The following is a 16,025-nucleotide window of genomic DNA, read 5'->3' as shown; positions in this document are numbered from 1 at the left end:
CCTAAATGCTTTTTGGCGCCAAAAATGACGCCACATCCGGAACGCCGACATTTTTGGCGCGAAATAACGTCAAAAAATGACGCAACTTCCGGCGACACGTATGACGCCGGAAACGGAAATAGAATTTTTGCGCCAAAAAAGTCCGCGCCAAGAATGACGCAATAAAATGAAGCATTTTCAGCCCCCGCGAGCCTAACAGCCCACAGGGAAAAAGTCAAATTTTAAGGTAAGAAAAAATGGTCAAATCAAAATGCATTATCCCAAATATGAAACTGACTGTCTGAAAATAAGGAAAGTTGAACATTCTGAGTCAAGGCAAATAAATGTTTGAATACATATATTTAGAACTTTATAAACAAAGTGCCCAACCATAGCTTGGAGTGTCACAGAAAATAAGACTTACTTACCCCAGGACACTCATCTACATATAGCAGATAGCCAAACCAGTACTGAAACGAGAATCAGCAGAGGTAATGGTATATATAAGAGTATATCGTCGATCTGAAAAGGGAGGTAAGAGATGAATCTCTACGACCGATAACAGAGAACCTATGAAATAGACCCCGTAGAAGGAGATCACTGCATTCAAATAGGCAATACTCTCCTCACATCCCTCTGACATTCACTGCACGCTGAGAGGAAAACCGGGCTCCAACTTGCTGCGGAGCGCATATCAACGTAGAATCTAGCACAAACTTACTTCACCACCTCCATCGGAGGCAACGTTTGTAAAACTGAATTGTGGGTGTGGTGAGGGGTGTATTTATAGGCATTTTGAGGTTTGGGAAACTTTGCCCCTCCTGGTAGGAATGTATATCCCATACGTCACTAGCTCATGGACTCTTGCTAATTACATGAAAGAAATTTTTATTACTGCAATGAACTTATTCCCACTTGTCACGTTTAATGATGGAGTGGCATGCATTAAAGGGACAGTATAGTCAAAATTAAACTTTCATAATTCAGATAGGGCATGCAATTTTAATCAACATTCAAATTACTTTTATCATCAAATTTGCTTTGCTGAAAGCTAAATCTAGGTAGGCTTATATGTTAATTTCTAAGGCTGCCTCTAATCTCACTGCATTTTAACAGTTTTTCACGGTTAGACAGTGCTAGTTCATGTGTGTCATATAGATAACTTTGTGCTCTTCTGGAGTCAGCACTGATTGGCTAAAAAACAAGTCTCTCAAATGAACTGAAATAAGGGGGCAGTCTGCAAAGGCTTAGATGCAAGGTAGTCACAGAGGTAAACGGTAATAGTGTTGGTTATGCAAAACTGGGAATGGGTAATAAAGGGATTATCTATCTTTTTAAACAATAACAATTCTGAAGTAGACTGTCCCTTTAAGAAAGTATCAAATTATGTGATAGGAGGCATTGGATAATTATAGTAATAGGCAAGGTCACAATTCAATAAAATAACATTTATTATTATTAGAATATTCCTGTTAAAATTAAAATGCACATTAGTTCAACTAAGTTTTGATAAGAATCAAATATAATTTATTAATAACAAATGGTTCTAGTAAAAGCCATCGCTGTTTCAGTGATTACTTTTATTGGGACTTGTGAAGCATACTTACATATTACTTTTCACAGATTGCTGGGATGCAGGTGGGGACATATAAAGTATAGCTACTTGCACAATGACTGTCTAAGTAGCCAAACTGTAAATTAAAGTGCACAAGACATATGTGTGCTCCACAAGTCACAAGCAAAGTAAAAGTAATCACTAAAAAAAAAGTTTCTGCTAGAAACATTTTTGCTTAAAGTGATGGTAAATCCTAGCATTTGTGAAACGCTAGGATTTACCATTGAAACAAATAAAGGGGACTTTCAGTCATGAAGTATAAAATACTTCATTCTGAAAGTTCCTTTATTTGTTTGAAGCGTTCGCCGCACTGAGCTCCTCAAGCAGCCCGCCACAGAGCGCTATTTGGCTGAAAGGTGACGTTTCGACCTCTTAGCAAATAGCCCTGCGGCCCAGCTGGCGCCAAGCCGGATAGCCTGCACAGCTATTGGCTAAGAGGTGGAAACATCAACTCTTAGCAAAATAGCGTTCTGCCATGAGCTGCCTGAGGTGCTCAACGTGGCGAACACTTCAAACAAATAAAGGAACTTTCAGCATGAAGTATTTTATACTTCATGAATGAAATCGCCTTTATTTGCTCCAATGGTAAATCCTAGCGTTCCAAAAACGCTAGGATTCGCCCTCACTTTAATAAAAGTCTATTGTTAAAATACTTGTAATTAAAACTGAAATGCACCAATATAATCTATGCAATGCAATAATGATAATCTCTTTCCTATAAAGAATTATTTAGCTACCATATAATGTAAATTAGATAAAGCACACAATTGAATCAATCTATAATAACATTGCTCTGTTATTATAGCACAATAAGGGTAAAAAAGAAATTGATCTAATGCAGGGTTTCTCCACAACAATATATATACATAAATACATACACATATATATATATATATATAAAAGACGGAGCAATTTATCGAGCATGCTTGGGTTGAGAACCACTACTCTAATGTGATTATTATACCGATTTACAATTGTACAATAATTTGCATATAACTATGTGTTGAAGTCAAACTCAAAAGCAGAAATGCACTACTGCGACCCTACAAAACACATCTGTTGAGCCAAAGACAAGAGACATACATATGAATGCAGTCACCAATCACCAGTTAGCTCCAAGCAGTGCTTTACAGATACGTGAGCATACCTTGGTATGCATTTAAACAAATGTTACCAAGAGGACAGAGGACATTTGATAATAGAGGTAAAATGAAAAGTCTGATAAAATTGCATGCCCTATCTGAAACGTAACATTTTAATTATGACATGCATGTCCCTTTAACATAGAAAAGTATATAGGATAGATGGACTGATCTAATCATATTTCCTTTTATGTTTCTATCTATTCTATTCTGACAACCTAGGTTTATTTCAAGTATGACACAAATTTGCTGTACTAATCTCTAAAATGTCCCTTGAAATGCAATTTCCTATAACAACGCCTATTTTTCTTTAGTCTATTGCCTCTGGGCACCTATTGTAAAACTTGTCAAGTCAAAAAGTACATATAGGGTGAAAATGAGCAGTTAAAGGGACACTAAACCCCAAATTTTTCTTTTATGATTCAGGTAGAGCATACAATTTTAAACAACATTCCAATTTACTTCTATTATCTAATTTGCTTAATTTTTTAGACAGTCTTTGTTGAAGAGACAGCAATGCACATGGGTGAGCCAATCACACGAGGCATCTATGTTCAGTCACCAATCAGCAGCTATGGAGCCTATCTAGATATGCTTTTCATCAAAGGATATCAAGATAGGAAAGCAAATTAGATAATAGAATTAAATATAAAAGTTGTTCAAAATTGTATGTTCTTTCTAAATCATGAACGAAAAAAAATGGGTTTCATATCCCTTTAAACTGTGCCTTGGGTTGCTTACAGTGCAAATCTAGATATGTGCCCGCTTATAAATAAACCCTACATTTTTCTTTCATCACTCAGATAGAGCATGAGATTTTAAACAACTTTGTCATTTACTCCTATTATCACATTTTCTTTGTTCCCTTGGTGTCTTTTGTTGAAAAGCAGGAACGTAAGCTTAGGAGCCGGCCCATTTCTGGAGCACTATATGGGATCAGTTTTGCAAAAAGTTATCCATTTGCAAGAGCACTAAATAGCAGCACTATTATCTGTCATGTAGTGCTACAGATCCCTACCTATATATCTCTTCAGCACAGAATAGCATGGGAACAAAGAAAATGTCATAATAGAAGTCAATAGGAAACTTTTGTAAAATAATATGCTCCGTCTGAATTACAAAATATTTTTTGGGGGGTTTCATATCCCTTTAACCCTGACAATATTACTTTTTAAATGACAGAGCATAATAGTTACTTGCTATTTATCCTTCCTACATGTTAAATCATCTGTTTGAGTCATATTTGTCATTTTTTTGTATTAAAAAAAAAAAATTACATTTCAAAACTTTGTCAAATTTGATTTATATGATTTATGGGCCCCTATTTAACAAGGTCTGTCGGACCTGATCTGACAGTGCGGATCAGGTCCGCAAGACCTCGCTTAATACGGAGAGCAATACGCTCGCCGTATTCAGCATTGCACCAGCAGCTCACAAGAGCTGCTGGTGCAATGCCGCCCCCTGCAGACTCGTGGCCAATCAGCCGCCAACAGGGGGGTGTTAATTAATCCGATCGTACTCGATCGGGTTGATTTCCGGCGATGTCTGTCTGCCTGCTCAGAGCAGGCGGACAGGTTATGGAGCAGCGGTCTTTGTGATCGCTGCTTCATAACTGCTGTTTCTGGCGAGTCTGCAGGCTCGCCAGAAACACGGGGCATCAAGCTCCATATGGAGCTTGATACATATGCCCCATGGTCTTTTACATATATTTTGGACATGTTATTTTTTTAGGATTTTTTGCATCCTTGACATTGTCCATTGTTTAAAAATAATAATAATATTTTAGAAAAAAAGTCTGTAAAAATGTTTCCTGAAGTTCTTCTGTTCCCTGGTTCTCCATGTGTTTTAAAGGCAAATTACAGTACCTTGCAAAATTATTAGACTCATTGGTCAAAAATGTCATATTTATTCTGTCCTGATTCATATAGAAAAAAAGGAGGCGCCTCATAGGTTAAGTAGTACCTGTGTATCATATACTATCAAAGTAAAGACAAGGGACAACACATGGATTAGATGACACTTAACATAGTGCACGTGGCGTATACTGGAGAATACCGCTCTCCCCAGCTGGACAGCCCTAGATGAAGCAACAAAGCTTGCCCGAATAACAGCAATCTGTCCCCACAATGTCTCACCCACGTCTGGTGGCCGTAACGTCAAATGGGCAAGGAGATACATAAAGAGCTCCAAAAGGATAACAATGGTAATGGTAATTGAAAACCTTACTCCAAAGGTAAATTATTTAATGATAAAAACAACGCGTTTCTCAGTGAAGTATGCACTGTTTCTTTAGGGCTGGGATATTTTCAAATGCATCTTTAAATTGTTCCTCATCAACGTTGTTTATTATTTTTGTTTGCCACAAGGGACATGTGTCCTTGATTTCCTTAAGATGAGAAGGATAAATGTAAAATATAAAGTCTATTGTTATTATATTTGAAGTCACTTCCACAGCAATGGTTTCAATAGGAAGCTGCCGGTTGTGCATCCCACTTGCTCACACACTCTAGAGAGGCGGTGTCTGAATTGCTTAGACGTTAGCTGCCAGTGAAGTCACGGCCCATTTGGAATCTCCACCTGACGTGGGTGAAACATCGTGAGGACAGATCACAGTTATTCGGGGAAGCTTGGTGGCATCATCTAGTGCTGTCCAGCTTTGGGGTACCAGTATTCTCCAGTACACTACGTGTAGTTCCAGCTACACTTTGGGGTATATTTATTAATGGTCGAGCGGACATTATTCACTACAGCAAATCATGTCTGCTCGACCTCGCTAAATGCCAACAGCATACCCTGTCGGCATTTAATATTGCACAAGCATTTCTGGTGAAATGTTTGTGCAATGCCACCCCCCTGCTCACTGGTGGCCAATCGGCCGCTAGCAGGGGCCGTCAATCATCCCAATCTGATTGGGATGATTTCAGTCTGCCACCTAAAAGGTGGCGGTCAAGTTATGGGGCTCCCGGTGCCATTGAAGATCTCTTTGCTGTTTGGTACAATATGAAGAACAAAATAATGTGTTAGAACACAACAGTATCACTGATCTGTAGATGTGCATCGCTTGTGTCACAGGGTGTGGGAATACTTAAACTCAAGATGGCAGAGTATGAAGATGCAGATCTTCTCTAACCACCACTTGTAAAGAGTTAAAATAAGAAAACAAATTTGAAGAGAACTGCAGGCATAGCAGGAAAATCAATAGCATGGTGAGTAGGAACCCTGCTGCTGGAGTTGTACCCAGCAGTTTAATGTCCCTTTAAGTACATTTTGTTTGTTTTTCAGTGTTTTATTATACATATCATATGTTCATGGTATGCTTCGTGAACATACAATGACCATTTAAGGGACATTAAACATTTTGAGATGGTAATATCAAATGAAAAATGTTATATATAAAAGAAACACTACAATATACTTTTATTATTTATTTTGCCCCCTTTTCCTGTAATTCCATTCAGTAATTGCGAGCTTTTCGGTTCTTGTTAGAAATGGAAGTGCAGAACACTGTAATATTACATACAGCCATTGGCTGCACACTCTAGTGTAACTGTCCCTAATTGACCACAGCAGAGAAGGTAACCTAAGTTACAACATGACAGTGCCCAGCTTTATAGACACTAAGGGGAATATTTATCAAGCTCCGTATGGAGCTTAATGCCCCATGTTTCCTGCGAGCCTTCCGTTGCTCCATAACCTGTCCGCCTGCTCTGAGGTGGCGGACAGAAATCAACCCGATCAAATACGATCGGGTTGATTGACACCCCCTGCTAGTGGACGATTGGCAGCGAATCTGCAGGGGGCGGCATTGCACCAGCAGTTCACAAGAACTGCTGGTGGAATTATAAATTCCAACAGTGTATGCTGTGGGCATTTATCGGTGTGCAGCGGACATGATACGCTACATCATATCATGTCAGCTTGCACTTACATAAATTGACCCCCAAAACTTTACACTTATTTTGACAATATTTAAACAACTAATGAAACTTTACAAAATCAATCTAAATGTTATTCTTAGACTAATCTTTGCTTTAAATGCATCATTCTATCTAGCATTTATTTTGTGTTTAATGTCTCTTTAATAAACAGAAACGTAATCTTTCCATACATTCAGTCTCCTTATGTAATTAAAGCTATACATTCTGGAATAACGCTATGGAATTTAGCGGCATTTCACGAATAAATGCCAATAATAATGATAATAACCGTGGTAGCACAATCATAAAGGAAAGCTGAGAAATAATGAGACCGAGTTGTGAAGGAAGTAAAAATACAAAAAGGACATATTCAATAAAAAAAAATATTGATAATATTGTGCTTGTTTTTAAATTCGAAACACAGAACTAAAGAAAAAGGGAATATATATTTCTTACCTGCAGCATAACAACATTGTCACCTTCAAATGTCACAAACACATCAGAGTCACACTTCAGGCCCGGAATCCTGTTTTCCATCATGAATCCCTAAATGATTAAAAGTATAGAAATACAAAAAAAAAAATCAAAGGAATGTTTATTGCTTGCCTTAGTACAAAGCACAGAAAAAGATAGTGTAAGTGCCCTTAGTTATGGTACACACATACCTCTCAGTCACTAAAGGTGATCACAAAACTGACATACAGTATATCAAAGAAAACAGAATTTATGTTTACCTGATAAATTACTTTCTCCAACGGTGTGTCCGGTCCACGGCGTCATCCTTACTTGTGGGATATTCTCTTCCCCAACAGGAAATGGCAAAGAGCCCAGCAAAGCTGGTCACATGATCCCTCCTAGGCTCCGCCTACCCCAGTCATTCGACCGACGTAAAGGAGGAATATTTGCATAGGAGAAACCATATGATACCGTGGTGACTGTAGTTAAAGAAAATAAATTATCAGACCTGATTAAAAAACCAGGGCGGGCCGTGGACCGGACACACCGTTGGAGAAAGTAATTTATCAGGTAAACATAAATTCTGTTTTCTCCAACATAGGTGTGTCCGGTCCACGGCGTCATCCTTACTTGTGGGAACCAATACCAAAGCTATAGGACACGGATGAAGGGAGGGAGCAAATCAGGTCACCTAAATGGAAGGCACCACGGCTTGCAAAACCTTTCTCCCAAAAATAGCCTCAGAAGAAGCAAAAGTATCAAACTTGTAAAATTTGGTAAAAGTGTGCAGTGAAGACCAAGTCGCTGCCCTACATATCTGATCAACAGAAGCCTCGTTCTTGAAGGCCCATGTGGAAGCCACAGCCCTAGTGGAATGAGCTGTGATTCTTTCAGGAGGCTGCCGTCCGGCAGTCTCATAAGCCAATCTGATGATGCTTTTAATCCAAAAAGAGAGAGAGGTAGAAGTTGCTTTTTGACCTCTCCTTTTACCAGAATAAACAACAAACAAGGAAGATGTTTGTCTAAAATCCTTTGTAGCATCTAAATAGAATTTTAGAGCGCGAACAACATCCAAATTGTGCAACAAACGTTCCTTCTTTGAAGCTGGATTCGGACACAAAGAAGGCACGACTATCTCCTGGTTAATGTTTTTGTTAGAAACAACTTTCGGAAGAAAACCAGGTTTAGTACGTAAAACCACCTTATCTGCATGGAAAACCAGATAAGGAGGAGAACACTGCAGAGCAGATAATTCTGAAACTCTTCTAGCAGAAGAAATTGCAACCAAAAACAAAACTTTCCAAGATAATAACTTAATATCAACGGAATGTAAGGGTTCAAACGGAACCCCCTGAAGAACTGAAAGAACTAAGTTGAGACTCCAAGGAGGAGTCAAAGGTTTGTAAACAGGCTTGATTCTAACCAGAGCCTGAACAAAGGCTTGAACATCTGGCACAGCTGCCAGCTTTTTGTGAAGTAACACAGACAAGGCAGAAATCTGTCCCTTCAAGGAACTTGCAGATAATCCTTTCTCCAATCCTTCTTGAAGAAAGGATAGAATCTTAGGAATCTTTACCTTGTTCCAAGGGAATCCTTTAGATTCACACCAACAGATATATTTTTTCCATATTTTGTGGTAAATTTTTCTAGTTACAGGCTTTCTGGCCTGAACAAGAGTATCAATAACAGAATCTGAGAACCCTCGTTTTGATAAAATCAAGCGTTCAATCTCCAAGCAGTCAGCTGGAGTGAGACCAGATTCGGATGTTCGAACGGACCTTGAACAAGAAGGTCTCGTCTCAAAGGTAGCTTCCATGGTGGAGCCGATGACATATTCACCAGATCTGCATACCAAGTCCTGCGTGGCCACGCAGGAGCTATCAAGATCACCGACGCCCTCTCCTGATTGATCCTGGCTACCAGCCTGGGGATGAGAGGAAACGGCGGGAATACATAAGCTAGTTTGAAGGTCCAAGGTGCTACTAGTGCATCTACTAGAGTCGCCTTGGGATCCCTGGATCTGGACCCGTAGCAAGGAACCTTGAAGTTCTGACGAGAGGCCATCAGATCCATGTCTGGAATGCCCCACAATTGAGTAATTTGGGCAAAGATTTCCGGATGGAGTTCCCACTCCCCCGGATGTAATGTCTGACGACTCAGAAAATCCGCTTCCCAATTTTCCACTCCTGGAATGTGGATTGCAGACAGGTGGCAGGAGTGAGTCTCCGCCCATTGAATGATTTTGGTCACTTCTTCCATCGCCAGGGAACTCCTTGTTCCCCCCTGATGGTTGATGTACGCAACAGTCGTCATGTTGTCTGATTGAAACCGTATGAACTTGGCCTTTGCTAGCTGAGGCCAAGCCTTGAGAGCATTGAATATCGCTCTCAGTTCCAGAATATTTATCGGTAGAAGAGATTCTTCCCGAGACCAAAGACCCTGAGCTTTCAGGGGTCCCCAGACCGCGCCCCAGCCCATCAGACTGGCGTCGGTAGTGACAATGACCCACTCTGGTCTGCGGAAGGTCATCCCTTGTGACAGGTTGTCCAGGGACAGCCACCAACGGAGTGAGTCTCTGGTCCTCTGATTTACTTGAATCGTCGGAGACAAGTCTGTATAGTCCCCATTCCACTGACTGAGCATGCACAGTTGTAATGGTCTTAGATGAATGCGCGCAAAAGGAACTATGTCCATTGCCGCTACCATCAAACCTATTACTTCCATGCACTGCGCTATGGAAGGAAGAGGAACGGAATGAAGTGTTTGACAAGAGTTTAGAAGTTTTGTTTTTCTGGCCTCTGTCAGAAAAATCCTCATTTCTAAGGAGTCTATTATTGTTCCCAAGAAGGGAACCCTTGTTGACGGAGATAGAGAACTCTTTTCTACGTTCACTTTCCATCCGTGAGATCTGAGAAAGGCCAGGACTATGTCCGTGTGAGCCTTTGCTTGAGGAAGGGACGACGCTTGAATCAGAATGTCGTCCAAGTAAGGTACTACTGCAATGCCCCTTGGTCTTAGTACCGCTAGAAGGGACCCTAGTACCTTTGTGAAAATCCTTGGAGCAGTGGCTAATCCGAAAGGAAGTGCCACGAACTGGTAATGCTTGTCCAGGAATGCGAACCTTAGGAACCGATGATGTTCCTTGTGGATAGGAATATGTAGATACGCATCCTTTAAGTCCACCGTGGTCATGAATTGACCTTCCTGGATGGAAGGAAGAATTGTTCGAATAGTTTCCATTTTGAACGATGGAACCTTGAGAAACTTGTTTAGGATCTTGAGATCTAAGATTGGTCTGAACGTTCCCTCTTTTTTGGGAACTACGAACAGATTGGAGTAGAACCCCATCCCTTGTTCTCCTAATGGAACAGGATGAATCACTCCCATTTTTAACAGGTCTTCTACACAATGTAAGAATGCCTGTCTCTTTATGTGGTCTGAAGACAATTGAGACCTGTGGAACCTCCCCCTTGGGGGAAGCCCCTTGAATTCCAGAAGATAACCTTGGGAGACTATTTCTAGTGCCCAAGGATCCAGAACATCTCTCGCCCAAGCCTGAGCGAAGAGAGAGAGTCTGCCCCCCACCAGATCCGGTCCCGGATCGGGGGCCAACATTTCATGCAGTCTTGGTAGCAGTGGCAGGTTTCTTGGCCTGCTTTCCCTTGTTCCAGCCTTGCATTGGTCTCCAGGCTGGCTTGGCTTGAGAAGTATTACCCTCTTGCTTAGAGGACGTAGCACTTGGGGCTGGTCCGTTTCTACGAAAGGGACGAAAATTAGGTTTATTTTTGGCCTTGAAAGACCTATCCTGAGGAAGGGCGTGGCCCTTACCCCCAGTGATATCAGAGATAATCTCTTTCAAGTCAGGGCCAAACAGCGTTTTCCCCTTGAAAGGAATGTTAAGCAATTTGTTCTTGGAAGACGCATCCGCTGACCAAGATTTCAACCAAAGCGCTCTGCGCGCCACAATAGCAAACCCAGAATTTTTCGCCGCTAACCTAGCCAATTGCAAAGTGGCGTCTAGGGTGAAAGAATTTGCCAATTTGAGAGCACGGATTCTGTCCATAATCTCCTCATAAGGAGGAGAATCACTATCGATCGCCTTTTCTAGCTCATCGAACCAGAAACACGCGGCTGTAGTGACAGGGACAATGCATGAAATTGGTTGTAGAAGGTAACCTTGCTGAACAAACATCTTTTTAAGCAAACCTTCTAATTTTTTATCCATAGGATCTTTGAAAGCACAACTATCTTCTATGGGTATAGTGGTGCGTTTGTTTAAAGTAGAAACCGCCCCCTCGACCTTGGGGACTGTCTGCCATAAGTCCTTTCTGGGGTCGACCATAGGAAACAATTTTTTAAATATGGGGGGAGGGACGAAAGGTATACCGGGCCTTTCCCATTCTTTATTTACAATGTCCGCCACCCGCTTGGGTATAGGAAAAGCTTCTGGGGGCCCCGGGACCTCTAGGAACTTGTCCATTTTACATAGTTTCTCTGGGATGATCAAATTCTCACAATCATCCAGAGTGGATAACACCTCCTTAAGCAGAGCGCGGAGATGTTCCAACTTAAATTTAAATGTAATCACATCGGGTTCAGCTTGTTGAGAAATTTTCCCTGAATCTGAAATTTCTCCCTCAGACAAAACCTCCCTGGCCCCCTCAGACTGGTGTAGGGGCATATCAGAACCATTATCATCAGCGTCCTCATGCTCTTCAGTATCTAAAACAGAGCAGTCGCGCTTACGCTGATAAGTGGGCATTTTGGCTAAAATGTTTTTGATAGAATTATCCATTACAGCCGTTAATTGTTGCATAGTAAGGAGTATTGGCGCGCTAGATGTACTAGGGGCCTCCTGAGTGGGCAAGACTGGTGTAGACGAAGGAGGGAATGATGCAGTACCATGCTTACTCCCCTCACTTGAGGAATCATCTTGGGCATCATTTTCAGTGTCACATAAATCACATCTATTTAAATGAGAAGGAACCTTGGCTTCCCCACATTCAGAACACAGTCTATCTGGTAGTTCAGACATGTTAAACAGGCATAAACTTGATAACAAAGTACAAAAAACGTTTTAAAATAAAACCGTTACTGTCACTTTAAATTTTAAACTGAACACACTTTATTACTGCAATTGCGAAAAAGTATGAAGGAATTGTTCAAAATTCACCAAAATTTCACCACAGTGTCTTAAAGCCTTAAAAGTATTGCACACCAAATTTGGAAGCTTTAACCCTTAAAATAACGGAACCGGAGCCGTTTTTATCTTTAACCCCTTTACAGTCCCTGGTATCTGCTTTGCTGAGACCCAACCAAGCCCAAAGGGGAATACGATACCAAATGACGCCTTCAGAAAGTCTTTTCTATGTATCAGAGCTCCTCACACATGCGACTGCATGTCATGCTTCTCAAAAACAAGTGCGCAATACCGGCGCGAAAATGAGGCTCTGCCTATGATTAGGGAAAGCCCCTAGAGAATAAGGTGTCTAAAACAGTGCCTGCCGATATTATTTTACAAAAATACCCAGATTAAATGATTCCTCAAGGCTAAATATGTTTATATATGAATCGATTTAGCCCAGAAAATGTCTACAGTCTTAACAAGCCCTTGTGAAGCCCTTATTTACTGTCTGTAATAAAAATGGCTTACCGGATCCCATAGGGAAAATGACAGCTTCCAGCATTACATCGTCTTGTTAGAATGTGTCATACCTCAAGCAGCAAAAGTCTGCTCACTGTTCCCCCAACTGAAGTTAATTCCTCTCAACAGTCCTGTGTGGAACAGCCATCGATTTTAGTAACGGTTGCTAAAATCATTTTCCTCTTACAAACAGAAATCTTCATCTCTTTTCTGTTTCAGAGTAAATAGTACATACCAGCACTATTTTAAAATAACAAACTCTTGATTGAATAATAAAAACTACAGTTAAACACTAAAAAACTCTAAGCCATCTCCGTGGAGATGTTGCCTGTACAACGGCAAAGAGAATGACTGGGGTAGGCGGAGCCTAGGAGGGATCATGTGACCAGCTTTGCTGGGCTCTTTGCCATTTCCTGTTGGGGAAGAGAATATCCCACAAGTAAGGATGACGCCGTGGACCGGACACACCTATGTTGGAGAAATGTGCTCATCCGATTCAAAGTTACATGCACCGAAACTCAGTGCGTAACACTGACCATCTGACAAGCCTGGCACTACCATACAGCTATGTTGTGTATACAGTACAAAGAAAAGCTTTGCTCTTTAATTAAGAGAATTTTTGTATTGTGATATTTTAGGGTATATGGGTAAGGGGCATAGAACATTAATACGCGTTTTCTAAGAATCCAGTGAGTACAAGTTTTCTTGTAGTTGGTTTACCTTGTTTATCTTAGTAGAGAAAGCAAAAGTTACTAGCTACTAAGATATATTATTATATTATTTTGAAAGACAGACAGACAGATAGATAGATAGATAGATAGATAGATAGATAGATAGATAGATAGATAGATAGATAGATAGATAGAACAGACAGACAAACAGAAAGATGGATGCCAGATAGATAGATAAACATGCATAGGTAAAGGGCATAAAACATTAATACGTGTTTTCTAAGAATCCATTGAGTACAAGTTTTCTTGTAGTTGGTTTACCTTGTTTATCTTAGTAGAGAAAGCAAAAGTTACTAGACCACTCAAGGTAAGATATATTATTATATTATTTTGAAAGATAGATAGATACATAGAACAGACAGACAAACAGAAAGATGGATGCCAGATAGATAGATAGATAGATAGATGGATAGATAAACATGCATAGGTAAAGGGCATAAAACATTAATACGTGTTTTCTAAGAATCCATTGAGTACAAGTTTTCTTGTAGTTGGTTTACCTTGTTTATCTTAGTAGAGAAAACAAAAGTTACTAGACCACTCAAGGTAAGAAATATTATTATATTATTTTGAAAGACAGACAGACAGATAGATGATAGATAGATAGATAGATAGATGATAGATAGATAGATAGATAGATAGATAGACGTATATATATATATATCTGTGATTAAAAACTATTTATATAAGACGTTGTGCATGCAGTTTTGAATCTGACATAGGGAGGACAGGGGGATTTTATGGTGCAGAGAACTCATTCTTCATACTGCAGTCACTTTCACAAGAGTTAGTCTCCTCCATTCGTTATGAAGTATTTCTATACTAGAGCGCTGTATACTGTGCCTGACATCTAACTCACCATTCCTCCTGTGCATTCCCGGCAATCCTGCAGGCACGACAGATTCTCCCATGTGCTGTAAGCTTTTAGTCCTGCTACCAGTGCTTGCAAGGGGCGGTTGTTAACGAGGTCTCTATTGTGGTAAACATCTTCATCTAGTATTTCACCCGCATATCTACAAAACAAAATAAACTGTAACACTTGCCTAACAATCATTCATTGCTGTCTATACACACATTTACTAGTTCACAAACATCAATAAGTCTCCTGTTTTAATAAAAACTAATACAAGGAAGAGTAAAGAACCTAGATCCAGTTTTTTGGTACTTTAAGACAAAAAGTTAAAGGGATATGAAACCAAAAAATGTTCTCTTATGATTCAGATAGAGCATGCAATTGTAAACAACTTTCTAACTTACTCCTATTATCAAATTTTCTTTGTTCTCTTGGTGTTGTTTTCTGAAAAGTAGGGAGCGTAGGAGCGTGCACGTGTCTAGCGCACTATATGGCAGCAGTTTTGTAAGAATGTTGTGCAATTGCATGAGCACTAGGGGGCAGCACTATTTCCTGCCATGTAGTGCTTCAGATGCCTACCTAAGTATCTCTCCAACACAGAATATCATGGGCACAATGCAAATTTGATAATAAAAGTAAATTGGAAACTTTTATTTTTAAATTGTATGCTGTCTGAATGACAAAAGAACATGTTTGGGTTTCGTATCCCTTTAATGGGACATAAAGTTAAAAACAATAAAAAAAAAAAAAAAACTTTGCAATGTTATTTTTAGTAATAATTTTGCCTTAATTTCCATTAATTTAACTCTGAAAATTGTGCTTCTGGAGTGGATACTACATGATCCACAACCCTGACCCTACAACATTAAACATGGTAATTGCTTGATCAGTATATGAGCTCCATCATTGGCCACAGCAAAAGAAATTAACAATATAAATAAGCTACATATACTTTTTGCATTTTTTTTCCTTTTATTTTGCAATATTAAAGGGATATAGTGGTACAAAAATAGCATGGTCTAATTCAACTCTGCACAGACTCTGTCTACTATGGACCAGCAGTTCTCTGCAGCTACCAAGCATTACTTTAACTATGCATTAAATACCTTTGCAGGGGTTAACCACATAGACATGCAAGTTCGGAAAGTGCTAAACATACATACATTAGTGAATTAGAGCATGCAATTTTTGCTTTACAATGTCCCTTTATTTCTGAAGCACATTTAAAAAAAAAAAAAATGCCTTAAAGAGTGTGCACTTCACTGTTTATGATTTATAGTAAAGGTATAATGGAAGATTTTCATTTTCTCTTCTGAATGAGATTTTTGGACATTTTTATAAACTGTGTATATCAGTAATTAAGCACTGCATTGCAAAATGTCTACATGCAAAATTAATATATTTAAAAGCATTTAAAACTCTCATTTGTTAGTAAAAACTAAATTATTTTGAAGATTGCTGACAAGTAGCTTGAGTATATTTCCTCCTTTGAAAAAGCTGCAAGGTGAAACGTACGTCGGATTGACAGCAACAGCAGTGGCTAACCAGTCACAAGGAGGGGTACACTTTATCCGGTACTACTGCCCAACAATGCGGACATACAGGAACAAGGTGCAAATCTAGCACAGTAACTGATGCCAAGCGTGGTGCAGCCACTGGATAGTGACACTTTGATATACCCCACAGTG

General features: G+C 39.8%; 1 protein-coding gene across 1 annotated transcript in view; it reads right to left on the bottom strand.

Moving 5' to 3' along the window:
• ACOXL (acyl-CoA oxidase like) overlaps positions 1-16,025 on the bottom strand; it is a 1,233,832-nt gene that overhangs the window by 774,873 nt on the left and 442,934 nt on the right. The window contains exons 11-12 of the mRNA XM_053712602.1: positions 14,344-14,497; positions 7,110-7,199 (exon numbers count right to left, since the gene is read on the bottom strand). Coding sequence (XP_053568577.1) covers positions 7,110-7,199; positions 14,344-14,497 — 244 coding nt within the window. The remainder of the gene's footprint in view (positions 1-7,109; positions 7,200-14,343; positions 14,498-16,025) is intronic.

Source organism: Bombina bombina, chromosome 4 (assembly GCF_027579735.1).
Source record: "Bombina bombina isolate aBomBom1 chromosome 4, aBomBom1.pri, whole genome shotgun sequence".
Classification (NCBI taxonomy): domain Eukaryota; kingdom Metazoa; phylum Chordata; class Amphibia; order Anura; family Bombinatoridae; genus Bombina; species Bombina bombina.
The sequence above is the reverse complement of the archived record's forward strand: the minus strand, read 5'-3'. Positions and strand labels throughout refer to the sequence as shown.